The 27,486-nt window shown below is 38.2% G+C and overlaps 1 protein-coding gene across 3 annotated transcripts in view; it reads left to right on the top strand.

The window, feature by feature from the left end:
• Window positions 1–27,486, top strand: part of RFX3 (regulatory factor X3) — a 286,974-nt gene that overhangs the window by 192,010 nt on the left and 67,478 nt on the right. For 2 of the 3 annotated variants that reach the window (XM_047101481.1, XM_047101464.1), the window contains exons 5-6: window positions 15,396–15,470; window positions 24,871–25,052. In XM_047101481.1, coding sequence (XP_046957437.1) covers window positions 15,396–15,470; window positions 24,871–25,052 — 257 coding nt within the window. The remainder of the gene's footprint in view (window positions 1–15,395; window positions 15,471–24,870; window positions 25,053–27,486) is intronic. The other variant, XM_047101474.1, reaches the window with a different exon arrangement.

The following is a 27,486-nucleotide window of genomic DNA, read 5'->3' on the forward strand; positions in this document are numbered from 1 at the left end:
CCTTAAAGGGAATTTACTGATTTTCCCGTAGCTTTTTCATTCTCTGCACACCCAAACAAAGAATGTGCGTCAGCACAATCTCTAACAACTTGTTGGCCAAGACTCAAGGCATTTCTTTCAAACATTGAGCGGGGCTGTGCCATTGAAGTTTCTTTCTCTGGCTGTTCTATAGAGTTCAGCCTATCACCTGTGGCATGCCTAACACAGCTGACCAGGTAGCAGTAGCCTCTGCTGTGGTCAGAATTCCCTCCTGGGAAATAGTCAGTTGGGCTGTTCCTTAAGAGGCTATAATACGTGGAATATGTAGTCAGTTAATTTGGTTGATGCGGAGCTAGTTTGAGCTCTTGGGAACAACACAAACCTTTACTCGGTTTATGGGTAGCAAGGTTTCCTGCTCCAGTTCTCAGAATCCTTGCCTTCACTCTCTTACATCTGGCCTCAGTCTATACAGAAATACTTCTATCTGAATTTAGTAGGAATAACTTCTGAATCAAAGGAAGGTTTACTCCAACGTGCAAACCAGTTCCTAGGATATGCCAATGGGAACGAAAAGATCATTTTACATTGACGCCGTTACTAAGAAAAATAAAGAAATAGCACTTGAAATATTTTCTGACCTAGTCTCAGTATACAACCATCTGTCTTATACTAGAAGGCTCTGTGAATCATTAACAGAGAATTTGCTTTTGAGCATATGATTTCCTTTAGTTTCATACCTTTAAGTGAAAAAATATTTTATGTAACATGTTTTAGTATTTGATCTCTGCATTGTAAAAATGTCCAGATTTCAAGTTACGTAGAAATATCAGAATTTTCTAAAAGATTATGATAGTAACAAACATAGTTTTATTTTATGAACGTATTATGGTATAAACCACTGATATTCAGATTTGGCCAAAATACTACTCCTTTTACTTACTGTATTTTTTTTCACTTGGTCAGTGGAGTCCATGTGTATAAACTTTATATAATAGGTATATATGTTTTTACTTACACAAACATGTGTATACCCACATTTAATAGGCATTTCCTACTGCTAGTATTAACTAAGTGTCAAAACGATGAACATTTTTATTGGAACATCACTGGATGTGAGTTCAGCTAAGCTGCTACCTGAATAAATGGTTTACATTTTATAAAACTAGTAATTCCAGGGATCTATTTATTGTTAATATGTCAGTGCACATGGACATTATGGCAGAACTTAGCTTCAGTCACGGCTCTAGCTCGTCATATACTCTGACCTTTCTCCTAACCGCATCACCATGATGTTTCCTTGTATGTCTTTATCCATTTAAAACTGTGATTTTTCTTCATTGTTTTTCTGTATAACCATACCATTTGTAGAATTTTTAGAATTTTGGAACCTGAGCCCAATTTGCGTTTGAGGCTCAGAAGCTTGTGATTGTAGTTAGTGATATTTTTGTGCTCATCACAACATAGTTATCCCAGACTTTATAATAATTAGCAATTTAAGAAGCTTTATTTACTCACTTCTCTATAAAATAACATTTGTGTTCTTATAATTAGATGGTTATTTATGGAGGGTTTTTTTTCTTTTCTTGTTAACTAAATAAGATTACATTAATCATTTTTTAGACTGTGATATGAAAGCTAATTTTTATACCTTTCTATATATACATTTAGTAATTATATATGTTAAATGCCTCTTGCTAAAAGTAGATCCCACCAAAAGGCACAAGGAAAATGTATTGAAACTAATATTGTTCATACCTCTCCTTCTTTTGATTAATGTAAAATATCCTAATTTCTTTAATTTATCTGGAACGAAATTTGAATGTCCATCTGATGCTATATAAACAAAAGTCTGGTCTAGCTTATATAATTTATAGAAAGTTAAGAATTTGCTTAAGAGTTATAGATGCTTTTTCCCTTTATTTTTGGGTTTACATGTTCATGGATTTTATGTAAGAGAATTTTTTTTTTTTTCTAAAAAGATGAATGAATGGGGTCCCTGGCTGGCTCAGTTGGTAGAGCGAATAACTCTCTATCTTGGGGTTGTAAGTTTGAGCCCCATGTTGGGTACAGTAATGACTTAAAGACAAATGAATATGTTTAGTGCCTCCAGAAAATGCTTTTGCCCTTCTTGTTCCTTTGGTTTTTATTAATTTTGTATATGCATTAGCTACATATTTTTAAGTAGCACAGCTCAAAAGATCTAGGAGTGTGCATGATGAGGTGGTCTCCTGATCTGTTCTGCAGGGTTTTTCCTTGGAGGCAACGAGTGCATCAAGTTCTTTGAGTATTCATTTTAATTTTAAGTTTTTTAACGTTTATTTATTTTTGAGAGACAGAGACAGAGTGTGAGTGGGGGAGGGGCAGAGAGAGAGGGAGACAGAATCGGAAGCAGGCTCCAAGCTCTGAGCTGTCAGCACAGAGCCCGACGTGGGGCTCAAGAAATTTGAGAAAGATAAATACCATATGATTTCACTCAGGTGTGGAATTTAAGACAAAAAACAAGCAAAGGGGGAAAAAGAGAGAAACAAATGAAGAAACAGACTCTTAACTGTAGAGAACAAACTGATAGGGCTCTGGGGCTCTCTGGACTGCGAGATCACGACCTGAGTCAAAGTCAGACGCTTCACCAGCTGAGCCACCCAGGTGCCCCAAGTTTAATTATCATATATAAAGATATGCTTGGAAGAAAAATCTTCTAATTTAAAAGCGTGCATAAATTATGCATGCATCAGTTATTTTATATATCATATTTCATATATTACAGACATAGTAATTTCTGTTTTAAATGATTTTTTTAGTCGTCCAGGCAATCCCAATGACAAAAACACAGAAAGAAAGCACTCCACTTATCTTGGTAGAAGCCTGTATGTCCATTATGATCATAGCATTTTCTGTTTTCCTGTGCCATGTTTTCTCTAGGCCAACTTGAACCCCCACGTGAACCTCCTCAGAGAGAGTACCGTGAATCTTCTGCTTCCTGTACTAAATCCTAAATTGACTGAAGGTTCTGGGACCTCATTTTCGAAGCACTTAATAAAATGGGACTTTGAGTGACTGGTGGTCTCCATCGCTTCATCTAAATTCCATTCAGCCGTCAGTCAGTTCCACTCCACTCCAGCCTTGAGGCTGATAAGATCTGGAGGCAGTAATTTTACGGTTAAGGCTGTAAGACATTCCACTCCTAGAAATCTTGATAAACTAGAAGGTTAAGACAAACAGAATGACGGGGGCCTTCAGCCTCTCCTGAGCCTAGCTGATGGATTCCCTTCCATTTCTAAAGCACAAATAGAATGAATTATTTTTATTTTTAGCTATTTCCTAGAGAAACAGCATTTCAGAACACAGGTCTGTTACATAACCTGTGAGAGATGGCTAGATTCTATTTCATGTGAAATCAAGATTGGGAAGGTTTTTTTTTAAAAAAAAATGAATTTATTTATTTTGTGAGAGAAAGGGAGAGCATGAGCAGGAAAGGGGTGGAGAGAGAGAGGGAGAGAGAGGATCCCAAGCAGGCTCTGTGCTGTCAGCACAGAGCCCGATGTAGGGCTCAATCTTACAACTGTGCAATTAGGAAGGTTTAATGATATTTGTAAATTCTTATAAATAGAGGAATAAGTAACTTTTGCTTTACCCTTGTATTTATAAGTGAAATTTCAAATTAATTTATTAGTTCGAAACTACTCTAGAGTTTGAAGGAAGAAAAAAAAACATGTTTCACTCCTGAAGACCAGGCAATCCAGATAAAATATGAAATGTATTGGTGGTAATTAAAGTACACTGTAGTCTGTGAGTTACATATGAATCATGAGACCCATAAAGTTTTTTTTTATTAAGTTTTAATTTTAATTCCAGTATAGTTAACCTACAATATTATATTAGTTTCACGTATACAATATGGTGATTCTCCAGTTCCATACATCTGGCGCTTATCACAGCAGGTGCCCTCCTTAATCCCCATAACCTATTTCACCCCTCCCCTACCCACCTCCCCTCCGGTGACCATCACTTTGTTCTCTATAGTTAAGAGTCTGTTTCTTGGCTTGTTTCTCTTTTTTTCCCCCTTTGCTTGTTTTTTGTCTTAAATGCCACATCTGAGTGAAATCATAGGGTATTTGTCTTTCTCAGTCTGACTTCTTTCGCTTATACTCTCGAGCTCCATCCATGTTGTTGCCCATGGCAAGATTTTGTCCCTTTTTGTGGCTGAGTAATATTCCATTGCTTATACATACCACATCTTTTTAATCCATTCATCTATCGGTGAACACGTGGGCTGCTTCCGTATCTTGGCTATCGTAGATAATGGCACAGTAAACATAGGGGTGCGTGTATCTCTTTGAATTAGTGTTTTGGTTTTTTTTTTTTTTTTTTTTTTGTATTTTTTGGTAAATATCCAGTATTGCAGTGTAGGGTAGTTAGACCCATAAAATTTTCACACTTCCTCTTCCACTGGCCCATGTCTTTTCATTTAATGAGGGAAATTACAACACAATACGTATGACCAATTACCAGTTTTCAAATGAGAGAGAATTTCTCCATGTTCCCATGTTTATCAATTTATCCTACAAAAGCATGTGATTTGATTACCACTTTCTCAGCATGCATAACTGTAGTTGTTTTTATTGGCCACAGAATTATATGGTTTCTTTTAAAATCTAGCTACTGTGTTTGGTTATAATTGTCGGTACCCATAAATTTCACTGGCTAGGAGTTTTGTAATCTAACTGTAGAAAGTTAGAAATAATTGTACACATTTATTTTAAATTTACTCATTATAAGTTTCAGTACCTTTCCCATCTGCCTTGTAGGAAAGGAAGATGGGAGTTTTTTAACCGTGCTTTCAAAATTACAAGAAAGATGTAGTTAGAGAAGAAAAAGAAAATATGAAAATTCAAAGGAGATAAGGAGGTTAGCATTGCAGATGATATGATTGTATACCTGCTAAAAACCCTAGAGACCAAATGAAAAACTATAATAAGAGAATTTAGTAAAATTCATATTCAATGAGATCAGTATGGTTTCTAGATACAAATAACAGCAATTAGAAAATATTATGAAAGCAAAGATCTCATTTATAATAAGTTTAAAATATACCAGGCAGTAAATGAACAATATTTGTATAAGATCCAGCTTAATATGGGGCGCGTGGGTGGCTCAGTTGGTTGAGTGTCTGACTTCGGCTCAGGTCATGATCTCATGGTCCGTGAGTTCGAGCCCCACGTCCGGCTCTGTGCTGACGGCTCAGAGCGTGGAGCCTGCTTCAGATTCTGTGTCTCCCTCTCTCTGCCCCTCCCCCCTCATGTTCTGTCTCTCTCTCTCTCTCTCTCTCTCTCTCTCTCTCTCTCTCTGTCAAAAATAAATAAACTTTAAAAATTAAAAAAAAAAAAGATCCAGCTTAATAAAACTCTCTATGTTCCTGAGGGGCACAAAAAGAAGTTTGAATAATTAAAAAGAAGTTTCAGCATCAAACATTTTGAATCCTGTTAATTTTAATATTTCAGTATGATCCCAATCAAAATACCAATAGGTTCTTCTCTGTTTATGAGAAAGACGTGTTTATATAAATAAACATGTAAGAATAGCGAAGGGAATTTTGTAAAAAGAGAAATACTGGAGAATAATGTTAACAGCCCTACAGTGGGATTCAAACATATTATAAAATTATAATAATTAAGGCAGAATGGTCAGCACATGACTAGATCAGTCTAGCCCAGTGCTGGACTAAAGACCATAAACAGGTCAAATGTATGGAGGAATATAATATATGATAAAGGTCACACTGCCTGTCAGTGGAGAAATGATGGATTATCAATAAATGATATTTGGGACAACTGGATAACTAGGAGAGAAGATTGGGTTGGTTCCGTACCTTAACTCCTTATGCAAAAATTAATTGCGCTTGGATGGAAGAACGCATCTTATGATTATCCTTTTGTAGTAGTGAAGCTGATGTGAAATTCAGAAGCTACAAAGAGTATCTCGATAAAATCTGCTACATAAAAGTGAAAACATTCCACGTGCCCGAAACCGCAGTAAACAAAGGCAACGGGGCAAGAACAACTGGGCATAAAGTTCAGAGACATTACATCTGAAGAACTGATCTGTTTCATATACAGACCACTTTTATAAACCCCTCAGAAAAATAAAAAGACCAAGAAATGGGGAGAGTATATGAACGAGCAGTCCCCCTAGAAGGAGATGGAAAATAACCCCCCAAAAGAGACTGTCGTTTATGTTTCATGCAGGTAGAGCCAGGAGAGTCAGTAAGCCTTACCGCGGGTGGAGAGAACCCGGACCTCTCCCGCCCTGCTGGTAGGAATCTAGACTGGCACAGGATTGGGAAGCAGTGTGGACATATGTATAAAAATTGACAACACACATGTCCTTTAACCCCCAGAGTGTACTGTGTACTTCTAGTAATTTATCCTACCTGTGATACTCTTCCATACATAAAATGCATAAACAGCCATATTCCACTGAGGGTTCTTTATAATAGAAAAATTGGGAAAAGGCTTAACTAACCCATCAGCAGGGAGCTAGGTAAATATGTTTTGGTGCCTTTTTCTTCATTCAGTGGGATTTTCTACGGCCAGTCAAGAATGAGGAAGTAAGTGTATGTACTTACATGAATAGGGAGAAACATACATAGACACATAGATTTAGATATAGAGAGATGAAAAGATCTCCGTTATTATAAAAGGAAAAAAGCAAGAGGTTACGTGTGTTTAAATAGAAACCTGTATTTGCATATGCTTATATAAGCACAGAGATATCTCCAGAAGAATGCATGAAGAAAAAAATACACATGGAGGCATGTGAATACATTATCCATTAAAAAAAAAAAAGTGATTTATGATTTGCAAAAATTTCACGCAAGCCCTTGATGATTAAGCGTATCTATTTGGTCATGTCCCCCAAATACGTGTAACCGACACAACCCTTTCTTCATGTGCCCGGTGTACAGATTGTCCATGAGGTGTCACAACTCAAATTAAACCTTGTTCCTAGGCTTCAGAAAAAGTCATCCTTTATTAAGACTGTTGGAAATTCGCAAAATGGCAACTGTCATTGCATTTAGTAAAGAATCTTGGATCTATTCTTACACGGGATTTTGGAGCGAAAGTAAATGTATTGTGTTTCTATTCGTGTCTTGATTATTTTCTTTAATCACTCACTTACCCATTTATTGAGCTCTCCCTGTGGACCAGGCTCTCTGCTTCTACAGGACGGGTACTGGAGCCAGTTCTGGTCAACCAGAAAGCTACTTAATCCTCAAAGGCAAAAATGGAAATCCACAAACTTCTTTTCAGTGAGGACTTTTATCTTCTCTCTCACCACATTATTTTTTAAATCACAAAGTCGTTGATGTGTTTTAAATTGATTAATTTTAGATTCACCAAAATTCTGATTACCTTCTGATTCTGTTGCTAATATATAAATTGCAAAACTGCCTAAAAGTTGGGTTGGATTGTATTGGGTAGAAAGAGAACGAAGAGAGAAGCAAAACTCCAAATAATACTTAGAGTTCAAAGTCACTCTTTAATAGGGTTAACCAGCACCATTGTAGGGATGCCCATCACCTTGCTGCTTACTGCAGTCTGACCCTGGTAAAGAAAAAAATCGGGGGGGGGCATATTTTAGTGCAGTGTTCCTCCAACTTGAGAGTGCATTCTCTAGAGCATTTGTTAAAGACATCACTGGAACCCTTCCCCAGGGCTTTTGACCCCATGTGGGGAAGGGCCCACGATTTGCATTTTTTACCGGTGCTCAGGTGATTCAGATCCAGGACCACACTTTGAGAAATCCTCTGTTTTAGTGATCATATAGGCTGAATACAATGTAAAAAACGTTCTTAATACCGAGAATAGTCTGCAAAGGGCAGATTGGAAATCTCATTTATACATTTGCAAATACAAACTTGGCCTTGAATCCTATCCCTGAATTCTAACCCAGCAGGTTCCGGAAGGGTAATTCTAGCCCTGAGTGCTTATGGAATAGATGTCTTAGAAAATAGTTTTATTGTCAGGCACTGATAATGCCAGTCTTTTGGGTCCTGGTGAGGGTGGAGGGATGTGGGCTGTACAGAATGATCAGAGGAACCAAAACAACACTCTTGGTCTCAATCCACCAACTTAAATCAAATATTCTCAGAACACATTCAATTTATGCAATTTTTTTTTATCCAAATGGTTTTTTTTTCTCATGAATATTTCAGAACAGCTTCAGGTGGTACAAAACTACCAGAACTTCATGTTGAAAGCCTAACAATTGAAAATTGTTCTCTCAATGTCATAAAATTATGTGGATAGAGAAGAGTTTTGAGACATTTACAAGACTTGGAACCTCTTGGCGCTAAACGCTCAGTGTGTACGATTGAGGTTTCATCTTGAGCCACTTTCTGGTTTAAGAGGAGATGCAAACCAAAGCTGGCTAGGAGTGTCGTCTGGGCATTTTTGATTTTTTTTTTAAGCCTTCAAAGAACAACATGTCCTGACTCTGTCAGAGTGAAGCTTCTTGTGAACGTTGCTTTGGTGTGACATATTTACATGTTGATTTCTGTACCGCCTAAATATACAGCTAAGGGAGCGGTATTTTAGTCAGAGCATTACTGTCTAACTTGCCAAGCCTCCTGGGCCCAAGAGACATCTCTAGATGCTTAGAAGAAGGGATCCAGTGACCTGCAGGGAACTGATTCACCTGGTTAGTGCAGAGCATTCAAAGTTTTGGGATCACAACCCACAATAAGAAATACTGTTATACTGTGGCCCAGTGCTCACACACACATACATTCCTGAGTACACATCTGTATGTGCACACATATATTACCTATGTGCACATATCATTCGTAGACCAGTGACTGAAACCAAAGTTCCACAAAACGGTTCTTACCCATGCTCTGGGCAGGGACTCCTGATGAGTTCCTACTCTCTTGGATTTCATTAATTTTCGAAAACTGCTGACCAGGACCCACATATTTGACATCATAACCCGCTGGTGGATTGCACCTTACATGACGCAAAGCACGGCCTTGGGCAAATTGAAGAGGAGAGCAGAGCCGTGGCGGTACCTGTATGAGAGACCTGGCCGCAGTCTCCGTTGTTTTGTGTTCAGGTGTGGTGTTGTTGTTGTGCATTTCTAACCGGTGTCCAGGGCCACACTTTGAAAACCCCTGTGTTGGAGTGATCGTATAGACTAGATACCAAGTGAAAGTGCTCTTTCCTTTGATTCTGCTGGCTGAAGTGCTTCCTGTAGGAAACTGCCCGCCCCCCCACCACCCTACCTGTATGCAGCAGGAGGATGTCATTTCCAACAGGCGTGAAGGTGATGGCTTTGTGTCATGTTAGCAGTCACACATACCTTTTCTGGACAAAAGCCACCAAGTAGAAATATTTCTGCCTTACTTAATCTCAGATGCAAACAAAATGTGAAGTCTTAGAGTTCAGGGGAGGAATTACCCCAAAGGAAATCTCCAGTCTTGATTTTTTAATTTATTTATTTTTGAGAGACAGAGACAGACAGCATGAGCAGGGGAGGAGCAGGGAGAGAGCTCCAGGCTCCAGGCTTTCAGCTGTCAGCGCAGAGCCCGGCACGGGGCTGGAACCCACGAATTATGAGATCCTGACCTGAGCCGAAGTCAGACGCTTAACCGACTGAGCCACCCAGATGCCCCTGGAAATTTCCAGGCTTCAGTGTGCTCCTCATTGGGTTTCTCTAGAGAATTTACCAATCTTTGACACAGAAACAAAAATGCTATTTCTCTAAGTGTTAATTGGTGCGGTTAACAGAGTAAGCTATATTGACAAGAAAATACAATTATTATACATGCAAGACAACTACGTTTATGATGATTAAAATGTAACCATCTATTTATAACTTGTTGCCTTTAACTTGATCATTTTGAAATCATTTTCAAGTAATACTTCTCAGTCATATTTAAACCCTTTTCCTTTTAGAAAGTCAGTCTTGTTTGTTAGCAGTAAACCATTTAGCAAATTTTAATTTTACAGGTTACTCTGCAGAAGATAGCTTCATTTGATACCTTTGATATTTTGATTTAATTCCCACATGATTTATATTTATGTTATATTTACATAAAATGGAAAGGATAGTGAATTTAGAGGAATGAGTCTTGTATTCCAGTCTTCTACTTAACATCTAAGTAATTGCAAGAAAGTCCCTCAATCCCAGAGAGCCTCAGTGTTCTAATCTGTGAAAAGGAGATGATACTCCTTGCCTTTCTGGTTTCACAAAGTTGCTACGAAGATCAGACGAGAATTAATGTAAAAAAAAAAGTTTTATAAACCAGAAAGCATTATAATATTACTTCTATTTTTAAATCCCTTTCTTTCACAGTTCTGGAAAGGAAACAGTTTCTACCAAGAGACCAATTTTAATTATAGTGGCGGTTGAATATATCAATCTTGACCTTTAGTCTTTAAAATAGATTAAAAAGCCATTTCAGAGTCAAGAGAATGTGCCTTGACCTATGAAGACAATGAATAAGGTGACAGAATTATTCTTTTTCCTTCAGCTTTATTAGCATGTAATGGAATGACTGACTGGTTGATATTTACATTAAGAGAAAGTCCTAATTGTCCACATATGTGATACTCTGTTTGACCCATTGCATACGCATTCATAAATGGGTATAAAAATCACATGTCCGGGGAGCCTCTCTCTAGCCCCATGTAACTCATGCAAAAGACTCATTTCTTCTCATTTGGCTGCATTTCAAACGGCGGTTTATACCTTTTTGACGTTATCACCCGCCCCTAAGTGGACCCTGTGCTCCAGCCAGCCTTGATTACTTGTACCCACAGTATCTGCGAGTGGCCTAGATTTTACTGAAGACTTTGAGGGGCAGAAGCTGAGGATTTAGCACCACGCTCTCCAGAGCACAGTCACGCGAAGCCTCTTTGCACCACCTTGCCCTCCACAGTCGGCCCATTCTTCCTGCATGTGAGGTGAACGTTGACCTCCGTCTTCCCAGGTCCCCATCTTCTGTAAATCTCTCGACCCCTGAGGCTGGGAGCAACTTTGCAAAACAAGGGGCAATCGTAGAATAGTAAGGGGCCATCCATAATAGAATATCACGGGAAATTATAAATACCAATTATAAGTAATAATGGGGAATTATAAATAACGGATAAAATGTTTTTTTTTTCCGATTTCAATTTTATCTTTATAAGTATTTGCTGCCTTAGGAAAAAACAGTACAATATTGATCCCTTCTTTGAGCTTGGAAAAGAAGGATACAAACAAAATATCTCCTGGACCTCCACATATTCTCTAACCCCTCTTCCCTCTCTCATTCTCCTTTCCTAAGGGCTTGGGTGGGACTTTCCTCTGAAGTCCTTTCTGGGGACACTGATTCTTGGCTGGGTATGGCACAAGCCTCAAGGTATCCCCGGCTGGTTGGAGACTCTGCACCTGTCCTTGATTCCAACAAGGACATTAGCACTAAAGTGACTGGAAAAGAGTTTGCCGCCTGGGCTTAAGGCCACACGTCTCTCATACTGTGTATCTATCCCCCCATCAGGTAACAGGTGTCCTTCTTAGAGGGTTTGCTCTCTTTTTGTAGGAGCGCCACTGAGGTTTTGTGGGTTTGTTGGTTTGTTTTCCTCTCCTGGATATGAAATACAGCACCTCTCTGGCCTCTTCCGAATTTCTGATCCTGATTCCTGAGAAATCAGGAAAGATTTCCTTCTCTGGCACAGACTGCCACAGATTGTGCGTATTTGCTATACTCTCAAAATAATAGGGGTGTCCCCTCCCTTACAGAGTCCACGCTTGTTTTTCCTTCTTAAATCCATCACACGAGAATTAAAGTCTGTTTCCTGCCCTGTGGTCATGCCACATTCTATACCAGAAGGAAAGTAGTTGGTATAGTCTCTAACCAGCACTCCGGACCTAGGGTGGAGAGCCATGTGCCCATATGAAGGAACCCCACTTACTCCGTTCCCTGGGATTCCGTCTTTTGAGAATTCAACGTTTGGTTGGGGAAGCTGAGTGTTATACCTCTATTCACTTTACTTCCCCAGTTCCTAAATGGGAATGTGACACAATCCCAAATGATTTTTTTTTTAAGTTTATTTATTTTTGAGACAGAGACAGAGCATGAACGGGGGAAGGTCAGAGAGAAGGAGACACAGAATCCGAAACAGGCTCCAGGCTCCGAGCTGTCAGCACAGAGCCTGACGCAGGGCTCGAACTCACGGACTGCGAGATGGTGACCTGAGCCGAAGTCGGCCGCCTAACCAACTGAGCCATCCAGGCGCCCCAAATGATTTTTTTTTTATAGCAGCTAGGGTCCCTTTCCTCTTTCTTCACCCAAATTCAGCTTCACTGACAGCAAAACTCATGGAAGTCCCTGTCGCTCTCTGATGAAGTCTGATTTCTCTGAATAGGCTTCACTGGAAATGACTCTCTCGGCAAGTTGTTCCAAGCGGGTCTGATTTTTCACGCTACGCTCCATGATACCTTGTCACATGACACAATGGAAAGAGGTCTCTGTATCTTCCAGCTAACGTGTGGTCAGAAAGCAACCTGGCATGTGGGGGTAGGAAGTTCTCATTACCTGAGCTGTGACTCTTGGGACTTGGCCAGGCATTCTGTCTCTGGGCTGCATCTGAGGCTTTGGGACCACATACGATTCCCAGGGCTGGAGAGCGCCTCATTGATTTTCCTGGCTTTTCCACACCAGAAGCCTGCCATCCCTCTGATGTTTCAGCAGCCTGTCTCAACATGGTGCACAGTCCTCTTCTCCCATTTCTGAAAGTATGTCTGCAGTTGAACTGGACCAGAGTTTCCTATCTCTGGCCGAGAACCACCCCCAGAGTACATTCCCACTCTCACGGGAGTCCTGTTTTAGCTGCTGAAGCTGGCGGGTCTGAAATAGTCCCTAGTATGTTGATAAGGATCTTCTTTGTCTTCCAGACTTTTTAGGGAGTCACGTGCCCAGACTGGCTGCGTTGGACAGCGGTTTCTTACCTGCTCTTTCCCACAGGGAGTCTCTTGGCCTCATTCACCCCACTAATCTCACTTAAAGCTCTGAGGGCCTGTCTTTCCAGGCTGGACGTCTCTTCTCGGACGGAGCATGCCGCCACTTGATCTCAGAAGAGTTGCCATAGTCTCTTACCTGATTATGAGACAGTAGTCCCGTGTCACCTAGCATTAGATAACTACAGAGAGGCAAGGTACTCGCGACTCACCTTAAGGATGGTTGTTCAGTAAGAGCTGCAACCGGGCACCTTTCGAACCTTCGTTCACAGAACTGACTTTTCAAAAAATAACCTCATGCATAATCGCAGTCTGAAGCTTAACCGGCTTAAGGAAGAAACGGAAAGTGTTTGCTTACCATGCCCCCTTTTTAATGATAAAAAACAGCAACCTCCAATCCTTTCAGTCCTAAAGAAATTAAAATTGCTGATTAATAAAACAAATGCAGACATGAGTTTCTCCACCAGTATGACAGCTACATTCCTGATAATTTTTACCTTTCATCTAAATGTGTAAAAACCACACGACACAGGTCATTTCATTTTTATTTACCAGACTGAAATCTAACCTTGAATTTTCCACACTCAAGCTTGAAAGGAAATGTAGGCAGTTTAGCAAATTGGAGTTTTGAGCGAATTCTTCATATAAGTGATCTAATATCACATGAGGATTAGGCTTTTCAGCTGTTTTTTTTTTTCTTAATGTATGTATGTGTTTTCTTTGAAAACAAGAACACTTACTGATGCCCTTGTAAGAGATGTAATACTGAGGTCCTTTATAGTTTTCCAGGTTCACATTTTAGTAAACTGGTTACTCATTACATTTACATTGCTGTTTCTGTCATGTGTCTTTTTTCACTTGTACAATATCACCTTCTTCAGTTTATTTCCAAGTATGCTGGTAAACTCTACGAATAGAACATTCCACCTGGCAGGGAAAATGCTTTAGAAGCCAAGTTACTTAATTTTGTGTTCTTAAAAAAAAAAAAAAAATTAGCAGTGAAACAAATTGTATTACATCATCTTAGGAAGCATTCTATCTATTTTTAAAAATATTGTTTCTATAGTTTCTGACCTAACATTTTTGTCAGTATTCTATTTTATTAACTCTCAGGAGGAAGAACCAGTAACTTGTGGAAATAGCATAAAATAAAATTAAAGCTATTAAATTCCCAAGTTGTTTGGGAGAAAATTAGATTTAATGTTGATCTAAATGAGACTGAACATTCTGTGGATAAAGTTCCACCAGAAAGAAATTGGCAAATTGATGGGGGAAAAAAGACTTCGCTATGGACATTGCTATCCGTTGTTTTTGTGGTGGTCGGGGCGGGGTGAAGGGGGATGTTGTGTGTTAGAATTTCAAAGCATCATTAATTTCCATAGCCGCTGTAAAGTATGAGTCAGTTTACATTTGAAAGCACTAAATATTTTTTATAGCTGCTTATACTAAATTGTTGATCAGATGGTAGAAATAAAAATAATGTAATCAATTTTCTTTCTCACATGTGATTTTTTAAAATTTAATTTCAGTTAATACTGTTGGTATAACCCAGTAACCAAATACAGGGTAGGGTGTTCCGAACCTGAATTTACAGTATGTGTTTTAGGGCTAGGAGCTGAGCGATAGAGATCCTTGAATATGAAGTTATCAAGAGCGCATCTCATTTATTATTGGCACCTGCTACTTAATTAAGGTGTTCTGATTGCTCGTGGTATGCTAAGATTACATGGAATCAAACTGTTTCTGTCCCTTTTCTTTGTCAACTCTGAATTATTTTCTCTTCTATGTTCCATTTCTGCTGTCATTTCTAATAGCTCTGCCTGACCACCACTTCCTAAAATATAATGTAGGGACCATGATTACATTTTAGTGTTTATTCATACTAATGACCCTCCACGTCCAAATTTTAATACAGGGTTAAGAGAGGAATGGATAGATTTAGTAGCTTTTGAACACGAATGAGGGTGTCTTTGTACATTTGCATTAAAATACTAATGCATGTTAAACACAAGATCTGCAGTGTAATTTTTCTTTGATGACAAAATAGAGCAAATATTAAATACTGTTTAGAGAGTGGTGACTACTCCACCTCTCGAAATCTGAGAGTCAAGACTGTTTCCTCATAGCTAGAAACTAGAGTCCACTGGGGTTCCTCCTCTTCGGGCCTCCATTCTGATTATAATTACAGAATGTTCAAAAAAGGTTTACTTTTGTGATCAGACTTATTATTAGTGTGCATATTTTTATTTTATTCTCTGGGGGTGGCGGGAAGATGGGGGAAATACACATTTAATTGAGAGCTATTCATTAGCCACCATTGAAGGAGAAATTGAACTTTAAAGAATCTATCAAAAATTCTCTGGTGAGCCGTTTATTACTATCTTGTCTTGAGCCCTTTTTTTAATGACATCTATTATCAGATTGAAATGGCGATTGAGACGCTGCAAAAGTCTGACGGTCTGTCCACTCACAGAAGCTCTCTTCTCAACAGCCATGTAAGTTGCCTCTTCTTCACGTAAACTAATCTCTTGCTTGTTCCGCATGTGTTGCTTGCTTCTAAATGCTTGTTTTATTTATTTACTTATTTATTTTGCTTCTTAACCTTCCTTTCTCAGCCCCTTATGATCTCTGTATCACTTAATGGCTCTTTTGTATAGTGGGATATCTAAAAATAATAGAGCCCCCAATATACTGCTTTACTAGGCTTTTGTACTGTTCTGGTACAGATATAACATTTCCAAGTTAATAACAAGCTGCCATTTACCTGTGGAAATTAATTAATGGGGATTTTAAGTATTTAAAGTGTTCTAGTTTGATATTAATTTACCTCAAAGCAAAGGCTTGTAATCCGCATCTTCTGGTCTGATGCAAAGAAACAGTCGTGTCTACTTGTAAGACCAGTAACATTCTTTAAGTGGAAAAAGATTATTAATGCCAAACCCAATAGTAAACTGTCTGAAAATTATTTATTTACCGGTAAGGCCGTATAAGGTGGGAGGAAACAGGGACCTAGATGAGCTCAGGTCCTGTGACCTACAGAGAAATGAAACTGGGCCAAGAGAAGAAGTGAGACTCTAGATAAGCCATACATTTCTAATAATTGATATTAAACAGGATTATTGTTGCTATGCCTTGAAGCCTTTGTTATCAGATGCAGCCATCACTTTAACACTGGTAAGTCTGACAAGAGCAATGACAGTTTTGTGAAACTGTAAAACTGGGGGAACCGATGGAAATGTCGAATAAAAATTAATTTTGTTTTCGTATTTCTGAATATATGGGGGAAAGTGAATAGACCTATGACTTCCATCTGTTTTAGATAAATCTGTTAAATTAATATCAATGTACAATAGTACAGTAAGAGAGTCTTCCCTCCCATCTGACAACGTATTCTTAAATTTGCAGATAAGTTGTTAGGATTTTTAAATTCTTCCCCATATTTTGTGACTGAAAAGTCCAAAATTGGATCACCCAATAAATCTGAAAACCTTAACTCACAGAAAATGTTTTCACTATGCTTTTTAAATCATTGCCTCTGCAAATGTTTAAATTTTTATATTCCAACATGACACTAAGTACTTTCCTTGTGTTTTACACATTTGTTTTTAGATGCCTATTGTGTGTTCTTTCTTTTTCAAGGGGAAGTATCATGGCAAATAAAAACAGGTTAGCCAATTTGGAGACTGCCTGCAATTTTGGTAAAAATTTTAGGTTGTAAATTTCAAAATAATATATACTTTGGCCTTTCTTTTTGAAACCATTTAAGGAATGTGTTTTTTCCCCCCGCCTGAAAATTTGTATGCAATATGTCACTCTTCTATGTGTTTCATAAGTATATCCCTGCTGTGTTAGCATGACTCTGTAGTTGTGTATAAAGGCTGATGTACTGTGTATTAGTAGGATGTATGTTTTTGGGGGGTGGGTAATGACTAACTGGTGTTTGTGTTTTGAAAATGGCAATTAAAAATACTGTTCACTTTTAGTCAAAAATGTGCAGGGACTTCACAAAAATGTGAAGAAGAAGAAATAAACACCTGCAGTTTTTTGAACTGTCAGGCTTCTAAGAAGCTGTGTTTTGTGATTCAGTTCATACCTCGTTTTCACTTGAATTGTATAATTTAGTAAAATATGTGATATTTAGTTTTTACCTAAATTAACTCTATTTATTAATTAGTGTTTCATGACCAGTAACGTAGGTATAAAAACGTGGGGGTTTTTTGGTATATTTTTATTTTTTGATTTGTTTGAAACTTTTCAGATGTGTTGGGATTCTTTGAAATTACCCTTCTCTTGTAACTCATGAAATGATATTTAATGATCGGGCGCCTGGGTGGCTCGGTCGGTTAAGCGTCCGAGTTCGGCTCAGGTCATGATCTCACAGCTTGTGAGTTCGAGCCCCTCATCAGGCTCTAACTTCCAGAGACATTTCAGGATATACAGTGGGCTTAAATGTTGCTAATGCAGTGATGATCTTTCACTAGATGTCCTGATTCATTTTTATTACACGTCTGAGGTAGTTAAATTCGTCTAAAGCACATATATAGTCAAGTCTTTTGAAACACAAATGATTCTGCAGATGGCATAGAAACAGTAAAGAAAGGATCACGTTTCTGCTGACCAGTCAGGTTTCTCCCTGAACACGTAACAGGACCCTGTTGTTTTTCTGTCCTTGGAAATCTAGGGATGCTCCTAATTTTCGTTAGATTGATCCAAAAGCTGAAATAAGCTACTGCATGTGTTCTAGCTGATCACCACCTGCTAAGGGCATTTTAAGTTCTGTTAAGTTAATTTGTGGTGTCCAGTTGCAAAGAAGAATTTTAGTGGAAATGATTCTTTTATTTTTATTTTTTCTTAATTTACATCCAAGTAAGTTTGCATACCGTGCAACAATGATTCCAGGAGTAGATTCCTTAGTGCCTCTTACCCCTTTAGCCCATCCCCCCTCCCCCACCCCCTCCAGTAACCCTCTGCTTGTTCTCCATGTTTAAGAGTCTCTTATGGTTTTGTCCCCCTCCCTGTTTTTGTATTATTTTTGCTTCCCTTCCCTTATGTGCATCTGTTTTGTATCTTAAAGTCCTCATATGGGTGAAGGCATATGATATTTGTCTTTCTCTGACTGACGAATTTTGCTTAACATAATACCCTCCAGTTCCATCCACGTTGTTGCAAATGGCAAGATTTCATTCTTTTTGATTGCCGAGTAATACTCCATCGTATATATAGACCACATCTTCTTTATCCATTCATCCATCGATGGACATTTGGGCCCTTTCTGTACTTGGGCTATTGTCGATAGTGCTGCTATAAACATTGGGGTGCACGTGCCCCTGTGAAACAGCACACCTGTATCCTTCAGATAAATACCTAGTAGTGCAGTTGCTGGGTCGTAGGGTAGTTGTATTTTTAATTTTTTGAGGAACCTCCATAATGTTTCCCAGAGTGGCTGCACCAACTTAATGGAAATGTTTCTTAAAAATATGCTGTTCATATTTTAAATGTCAACAAACTATAAGTTTATCCTTTATCCCTCACTGTATAGGACATGATATGGAATTCTTTCAAGTGAACACGAATCCAACTTTGTGATGACAGTTTCCCGACTTACCGGTTTCTATGAGGCAAACAATTAGGAGGCAAACAATTAGGAGAAGGGATCAATAATTTGTGCCCCATATTTACTAGTTTCTTTTTTTTTTCAATTTTTTTAAATGTTTATTTTTGAGAGGGAGACGCAGAACATGAGCGGGGGGAGAGGCAGAGAGAGAGGGAGACACAGAATCCGAAGCATCCTGACTCGGGGCTCAAACTCACAAACTGCAAGATCATGACCTGAGCCGAAGTTAGATGCTTAACCGATTGAGCCACCCAGGTGCCCCTGCTAGTTTCTAAAGAGGCCTCTGAATCATGATTTTGGAGCTGAATGTCTATTCTCCTTGTATTTTGGAATATGGAATTGAATGGGTTTCTTATTTTCTCTTTAGACACTTGATGGCTTACAGTAATTCAGAAAATTCTTCTTAGGGTCAAAGCAAATAATCTCCTGTCATTAGAATCCAACTCAATCACTTTGCTTTTCACCTTTCAACACATTAGAAGATGGAGCGGGGTGGAATGGGGTGTTGAATTTTGTGTCTCTTTTTTAGCGTATTCTTAAGAATACTTAGTACTACTGGTCTGTTTTTATCATTATCTTGCTACTATTCTCCAGCTTGAAATACATGTATAACTTCTCAATTTCATACCCTGTATGGCGCCCCACTTGTAAACTGAGTATGGTTACACCGAGGGCCGTTTTTTTTTTTTCCTATCATTGTCAATATTGACATATATTGTTAGTATTCACATAATGGCAATTATTTCAGTAGTAACACCACGCAATATACATCGACATCAATATATACATCAATATACATTGACAAGTTAAAGTCCCAAGAGAGTGAGGACTTTAGACGTTTTGTCCCCTGACGCATCCCTGGTGCCTAGAACAGTGCCTGATACGTGGGAGAAATTTCCTCAATATTTGTCAAATGGACGAACATAAGAAACAATAGAAGGGAACAGACCTGATCTTACCTTCCGTATTCTAAGTACCTTTGCCAGTCGTGTGTGCATTTGTTTGGGGACTCCGCACGCATTGTTTTATTATCACGCATGCCTCAGTCGGTTGGTGTATGAACATTGTTGGTAGAAAGTGGCTTTCTCCCTGCATACCAAGTGAGTGAAAGAACATATTATCGCTCTATCATTTCCCCAGGGGCAACCTTCAGTGTAAGCGTGGACAACTTTTCCCCCCTCTCCAAATAATTTAACCCCGCAAAAAAATACGAGCCAAGGATGCTCTCATTTATCTCCTTGTCTTTAGAATGGTGCTTGTGATTTAGCTTCTTGGAATTCAGTCTGTTGCTATCATAATTTTTATTTAAATATTTCTGTGTCTTAATATTTTGTATGTGAAAATGCTGTGGGGGTAAATGATGTGTATAGTCTGTCTCACACACCAGAGTGTCACTGCAGACTCAAGGTTTACTTTATCCTCCTTCTCCATTGTAATTAATATAAATTGGCATCTAGTGATTATTTTGTATCCAATGTGAGATATTTTAGATGGTAAATGTGAGTGCAGAAATGTTCTTAAGTTAATTGTTCCCAGTTCCCACATAACGTTCTAGAACATGTACATTCTTTTAAATTCCATTTAGAGTATATAAAAAGCATTAGGCATTTATTTTACATACTTTTTACAACCTAGTGAATAGTTGTTTTATGATTTTTGCCGGGTTTAGCTACTGAAATGTATTCAGCTCAAAGCAAACCCTAGTTTTATACTCACTTCCCTTCAACTCTGCTGTATTGTAAATATAAGTTATGACAGAAATAAGCCCTGTCAAAATGCATATCATCAGTGAACTGAACTTAAAATGAATCCTAATGGATAATAATCCATCTGGGAAAAAATGCCAAATGTTACATTTAGATGTTAATTGGGGAATGCGATATGTATTTTTTTTTAAATTTGTCAATCAGTATTTCCCTTTGGGAAAAATAGGAACTGTTCATCTTCCTTAATCTACCCTGATTAATATAGATTAAATGCAAAGGTTGAAAGATGCAATTATCATGCCTTCCACTCTTACGTGAATTTATGTTGGTTCATTAGTAGAATAATCAAGTTTTAAAGATAAAGGTTAAAAGTTCCTGTGGTATTTTATGGGCTTTTAAAACCATAAATGTAAACAAATATCTTACAACGTTTTATAAAGAGTAAAAAAAAAATTGTAATAGTTTAGATCTCAACTACTAAATGTTAAGGGTATTGAATTTTAGCGTCCGACAAAACCCAAGCAAACTTTATCTTGTAACAGGCATGAACTTCCCTTGGGCAACACAAGAAGTGTATGCCTTTAGGTTACACTCAACAACCAACTTGCTCATACGATAAAATTAATCCTTTCTTATACTGTGTTTCAGACTCCAATATCTGATTTACAGTGCGATCACTGTGTCCAAACTGGAAGGTTAAATCCCGGCATGTAAAACGCACATAGTCCCCTGCTCGATCTCAAAATCTTATCTGGTAGCTCCAGTTTCTACTTCCATCATGAGCTCCTAGGAGCACCACCCTTAGGTGACACGGGGCACTACCCTTAGGTGACACGGTTGTTAACAGGCTTCCTAGCTGGAAGAGTTACAGCCGCAGCAGTAGCCATCTCCCTCCTTCCAGGCTTTTTGCCTCCGTTCGACCTCCTTCTGCTCTTCCAAAGTGATCTCCAGCCTTCTGGCAACTTCCTGCGAATAAGAGGCAGGGAACAAAATGCACCTTTGCTTCCGTCAGAGTGGTAGGCGTCAGCACACCCACTCTTAGGGAGGTTTTCACACCCACTAATGATTATTTTATGTGTGTAAGCGTGTGGTGTGTGTAATAACATTATATGCATATAGAAATACATATGCCCACAAATGCATGCGCAGACACGCATACTCACACATATTACAAAGGAACTCAGGTTTTTGAAAAACTGGTTTAGAAATGAAGAATCGGTATGAATGTGAAACTGTCCAAAAAGAACAGTAAGTTTGCAAAGCGGTCCGTCCAGGTTATTTGACTTGCTTAGCTTTTCAGGGGACCATATCGCCAATCCAGTAAAAACTTCATCTTCTCTAAATTGTTCTTTTGGGCCTTGAGTAATATTATTTAGGCTTCCGAGTGTTGCAAGCCCACTTTCGCTAGAATTATCTATTTCTGTGGTAAGTTTTCTTTGACAGAGAATTGTCTGATTAACTCTTTTGTATATGTAAACATACCTTTGGACCCAAAATATTTTATGTTTAACTTTAATATTTGCACTACTTTTCATTTTAATGAAAGGCACCTTAAGACCATACCCTACACATATTTTATTACTAGATTTGTTTTTTCAGATTCTTTTATCTATAAGACAGTGGTCTTCATCATGAAACATTAGTAAACTCTCATTTTTTTCAGATACCTGTCTTTACTTTTAAGTTATGAAATATTGCAAGAAAACTAGTAAATAGTCAAGGCAGTTTACAGAAATTTTCCATTTGTATCTCATTAATTAAACAAATTGTTTTATTTGCTTTGTATCTTTATTCGCTTCCTGTATAGATGTATGTTCTGTTCATTCATAAAGGAGGGAATATTTGATTTTTAGTATTTTTTTGCTACAAAATCATACTGTTTGGCTGTGACAACATGTATTTTTGTATGAGGAAGCACAGATAATATATACAAACATACCTTTGGCATTTTTAACTTTGTTCCATGCTTGTGGATATGGGCGCTTTGTTAACTCATTTGCAAAATACTTGTTTTCCCCAAAATATTTAGAGTTTTTATACGTTTCCCTTTCTGAGGATTATTTTTGGTGTTTCCTTTCTATTCCTTCATCTCCAGAAACTGAATTTCTCAAAGAATATTACTTTCTCTGTTTTACATTTCTATATTCTTTATATATTTAGAATACCAGTGGAAGGCCCTAACTAGCACATGCACACAAAGCCAGAGTTAGCACTTTTGGGCAATATGGTTCCCTAGAACTTCTCCGACACCGTTCAAGTGAGGTAACAATGCTTTCACATTCCCGTCATCTTACTGAGGCACGTGGATGAAATCTATGAGGCAGGTTTGTATGGCCATATTTTGTGCGTCATCACCCTGCTTGTGTTCCTAAGCTACAGAATCTTAAAATTTGAAAAGAAAGGCTAGAGGCATCTTGACCCCCCGTTGTAGGCAGAATACTACTCTGAGCCATAGTCCCTGGATTTCCCACGCTTTTTGCCCCTTCCTCTTTTATACCAAATGAATATGTGTAAGTGAACTTTTTCATGTGTCGTTTAGAATACTTAGAAATCATTGCCTCTGGAAAACTTCTTTACTGACAGTCAGGTTACAGATGACTCATCTCTAAAGAATTCTTTTTGACCTTTAATTTTTTTGTCATCATGTAAATGAACATTTATTTTGTGTAACCTTTTGAAGAGGGAGCGTTGTATACATTACAGAGGCAACAAGTATGTTTAAATGTACATGTTCATTATGCCTAAGTGGTTCGCAGAGAACTTCAAGTCTCCCTGACGGGAACGTGAACTTTATTTTTAAAAGTACTCTGCTCTGTCTTGTAGGCTTGGTGGCCATATTTTCTAAGCCAACATCAGTATGAGTTTAATGACATGATTTTAATTAAACATAAGCATCATGTAGGAATATTTGAAATTAAAATGGTTCTGGACAATTCAGTTGTCATAGTTAAAGGCAGTAATTCTGAAAGTGTTTTTAATACCAGGAGTCTGAAGGTTCAGGTTCTGAGTTTGTTCACAGATCTTAAAATAAGTAAGCAAAATGGAGAAATGTTTTAGTATATTTGAGTGTCCATATTATCTTTTTTGGACTGTGATCATAAATTCCTGAGGACAGGGGTGCGATCACATTCATTTCTGCATCCCTAGGTGCCTACCACATTGCCCGGCTCATAACTGATGCACAGTAAAGAAATTCTTAGGCTTCCATAACTTACGTTTAATTTACATTGCACGTAAAATATCACTTCTTGATCACATCTCTTATATATGGTATGGAAATTTTGTTGAGACAAATACTGTGAAGTATTTTGTTGCTTTGTGGAAACAACAACTGGTCTGCAGGTAATCAGAAAATATGTGTTGGGAACCAGATCGCACTCTGAGACCATGCGACCTTCAGAAAGTCATTTAAGTGTTCTTCAGTTCTCCTTTTGTAAAGAAATAAATGAACGAATTAATAACTTAATTTTACTAATGTTGAAATTTAATAATATATACCTAGTTTATACTTTCTGAAGTATCTTTGCACTTTCTATACTTTAAAGAAATACACATAGGACAACAGAAGCTTTTCAAATGTAAACTATAAACTGAGAAAATGTTACTTTAGCAACTACCATTGTAGCGTATCTTCCAAAATTATGAAACAAAAACAAGAACACAGCACTCAGGTAGGAAAACTCAAATGACTGTAATAAATGATTCCTTTTTATTACATTTTTTTTAAATTTTTTTTTTTCAACGTTTATTTATTTTTTTGGGACAGAGAGAGACAGAGCATGAACGGGGGAGGGGCAGAGAGAGAGGGAGACACAGAATCGGAAACAGGCTCCAGGCTCTGAGCCATCAGCCCAGAGCCCGACGTGGGGCTCGAACTCGCGGACCGCGAGATCGTGACCTGGCTGAAGTCGGACGCTTAACCGACTGCGCCACCCAGGCGCCCCACATATTTTTTTTAAAATCAATGTCTAGTGAGTTTCTTTCCTTCTGGGGAACAAATGACTGAATTTGTTTTTTTCCTTTCTGCTTGCAGCATCCTACCCAGTAGATAATAGTGTTGTACTGACCTGTGTGAGTAAATTAGATAAGTAAATTAAAATTCTAGGGAAGTGAATAGAAACTTCATACAAAAACTCATACAAGGCACCCTGCTGTTCATAACATACCAACACTAGAGACATACTCTGTGCCAGGCTGCCAGGCTCGGTAATCTGTCTTGTTCTGTAGCAATTACAAATTTTACGTCTGACCGGTTAATGGGACTATTTGAATTCCGCGAAGAGGTGTTTGTCTACAAAATGGCAGTCAATACAGGGAAAAAGAGTATTTTTTACGTGCGCTTGACTGTTGGAGGAATGGACGTGGTCCAAGGTCATAAACTACATTCAGCTATTTATTTACGTTTCTGAGAGTTTTCAAGGTCTGGTTACGGCAGCCTTTGACTTACAACAGTTTAGCCTCTTACAAGGTTTGATGAGTATCTAAGTATTTCTGTCCATTGTGTCTGTAGGGTCTTGTAGACATTCTGGTAAATGATATGGTTTCTCTGTGTTTACCCTGTCTTCTTTACACTAGCTCCAGTGGCTGTTGGACAATTACGAGACCGCAGAAGGAGTGAGCCTTCCTAGAAGCACGCTGTATAACCACTACCTACGACACTGTCAGGAACACAAACTGGACCCAGTCAATGCTGCTTCTTTTGGAAAACTAATAAGGTCAATTTTTATGGGGCTCCGAACCAGGAGATTGGGAACTAGGTTAGTACGAAAAAATAAGATCCTAAATGAATTCCTCTTTTTCACACTAACGCAGTTCAGGACAGTGCGTGAGCAGAAGTGCTTGATTACAGATGACATATAAAGAAAAAATGAGGCAATGGCTCAGTTTATACAGTCTCTTGAGAAAAGGAAAGGTCGTTATTCAGTGAATGCTGCAAAAGGGGATGATGCATTGTCTTACACATCAGCTGACCAAAGCGTTGAGAACTGATTCTCTCACCTCATACAGAAATCAGCAAGCCAAACTGTTAACGTAAGATTTACACACGGTGCCTTAAAAATTAACGTATCTCCCTGTTTTCTCTTTTGAAAAATAATCATACCAGAAGTGACGAGTAAGTGACATAGTAAATGGAAAACTATGTTATTTCTTGACTCTTGCAAAATTATACTGAAATGTCTTTATAAATAACTCTTCTATTTGAATAGAGTACAAAATTAAAGCTGAGTTTTTCATTTCATTTTTGGAGATCAACGAAAAATCATTTGTTGAACTTGAAAAGCTGGGGTGTTGGAAGCCCTTGGTAATGACATGGTTCTGTTTAACCTCTTATTAGCCTTCTTTAGAATCTTGGCTACGCAACCATACGTGTATAGAAGCAAAAAGATAGCATGCTTCCGTAGCATGGAAACCAGTAACGTGAAGAAGATTCTTGGCTTCTCGTTTCCTTCCTTTGGAAAGAGAAAGGAGTGTTTTTCCTAATCAAAATATGATGAAAATAATAGTTGGAACTGTAGAGATTCATTTTTGTGCCTTTCTATAGTTTTTACAAATTATCATAACATGAATATTTTGAGAAGCTGGGCAGAAGGATATGGATGTTTTTTATTTCCTAAAGCTTATAGAAATCCCTAATAAAAAGTATAAAAATAAAGATACCACACCATATAGCGTTGGACGTTCTTCCTTTAATTGGTTTTAAGTCACAGCTTCATAGTATTCTAGTAAAGACTATTTAATAAAGAGACCCTTACTAGTTGACTTCATTGTAGGCTTATGCTAAGAAAAAGGGAGTGTCAGTTTTATGTCATTTACAAGGTCTCTAAGTATCCTAAGCGTGAGTTATTCCATTCTGTTGTGTTTCAAGTGACCGTCCAGCTTTCAGATTGCTAGAGGTTCAGCTCTCTCATAAATATGTTTTCTTCTACCTATACTTGAAAAGATAGTATATTTTAAACGGGAGAATATGATTGTCTTTTCAGGCTAAAGGAAGTAAAGCTTTGAGTCCCTTGAAAAAAGCTCTTTGTTTCTCTCCTGTTTCTTTTGCCAGAACCACAAAAATCATTATTTGGGGATCTAACCTCTTATCCGCTAGCGGAAGGCTCAGGCTCAGTAGTTACGCATACCATGCCAATATTTTGAGACTCTGGGCTTTATTCAACATTCTAATAGCAGTATTGTTGTGCTCCTTTTGTTGTCGAAAGGGATTTCAATGGGTCCTATTTTGAGGCTCCATTCAGACCTTGAAACACATCTTTAAAATAGAAAGGACCAAAATTGGGGTTGTTTGGGTTTGTGAATGAGTAGAATCTATACTCCACAAGTACATTTCGCAACATCACAGCTTTTACTTTCTGATGTTCTTTTTTGCCCTCTCACTAAGTAACAATTGTGTCTCCCGTTCCTTTTAAAATTATATGTGGTATTTTCAAAGAGAGATGGAAAGTAAAGCCTTAGAGAAATGAGGAGAAAAGAAATCCGATGGGGAAAGTTTAAACAAATACTGTGTTATGAAGGCAGCAGAACTCTAAGGTAGAAACACTGCTGATGGTGAGGGAGATCCTTTCTACCATGGAAAGTGGTTTAGCACTCATTTACTCCTCCTAACTCAGGGAAGAGAAAGAAAATCAGTATAAATCATGAGGCAGAACTGGGCCATTTCTTGAGGTTTTAGAGCTAGGTGAAAACCAAGTTTCTAAACAAAGGCAAATCAAAAGGTGTCTTTTGTTCAAATCCATCTGCAAATTAAGTTTAAGCAAAGAAGACCGTGAGACGTGCTGATCTCCCCCAGCCGGCTCCCCACCAACCCAACAAAAATGCTCGTTTGCAGGAAACAGAGAAGAAACTAGACACTTCATCTGTTTCCGTCTACAAGGGAGACCCCATTTTACTCTGTAGTTGTCATTGGCTACATCCCCTGGGGACTGTCGCCTGCTTCCCCTTCTTCTCCCCACTCTACTACTTCCCCTACTCCAGTTTGTAAGGGAGAACACTACTAATTGAGTTTTTGTTTTCGTGTTTTTGCTCTATTTTGCAGTGAATTTTGGAGACAAGATCTATCTCTGCAAGTGGAATGCATTTAAGTTTCCATACTGTTACATACTTTGCCGCAACTATATAGATATTCAGACGCCCTACTTTTTTTTAAAACTAGCAATATTATTTATGTAATAAGATTGTAATGCTTTTGAA

The sequence above is a fragment of the Lynx rufus genome, unplaced genomic scaffold, assembly GCF_022079265.1.
Source record: "Lynx rufus isolate CCGP_SWC_20201006 ecotype Redwood Valley unplaced genomic scaffold, mLynRuf1.p SCAF_10, whole genome shotgun sequence".
Lineage (NCBI taxonomy): Eukaryota > Metazoa > Chordata > Mammalia > Carnivora > Felidae > Lynx > Lynx rufus.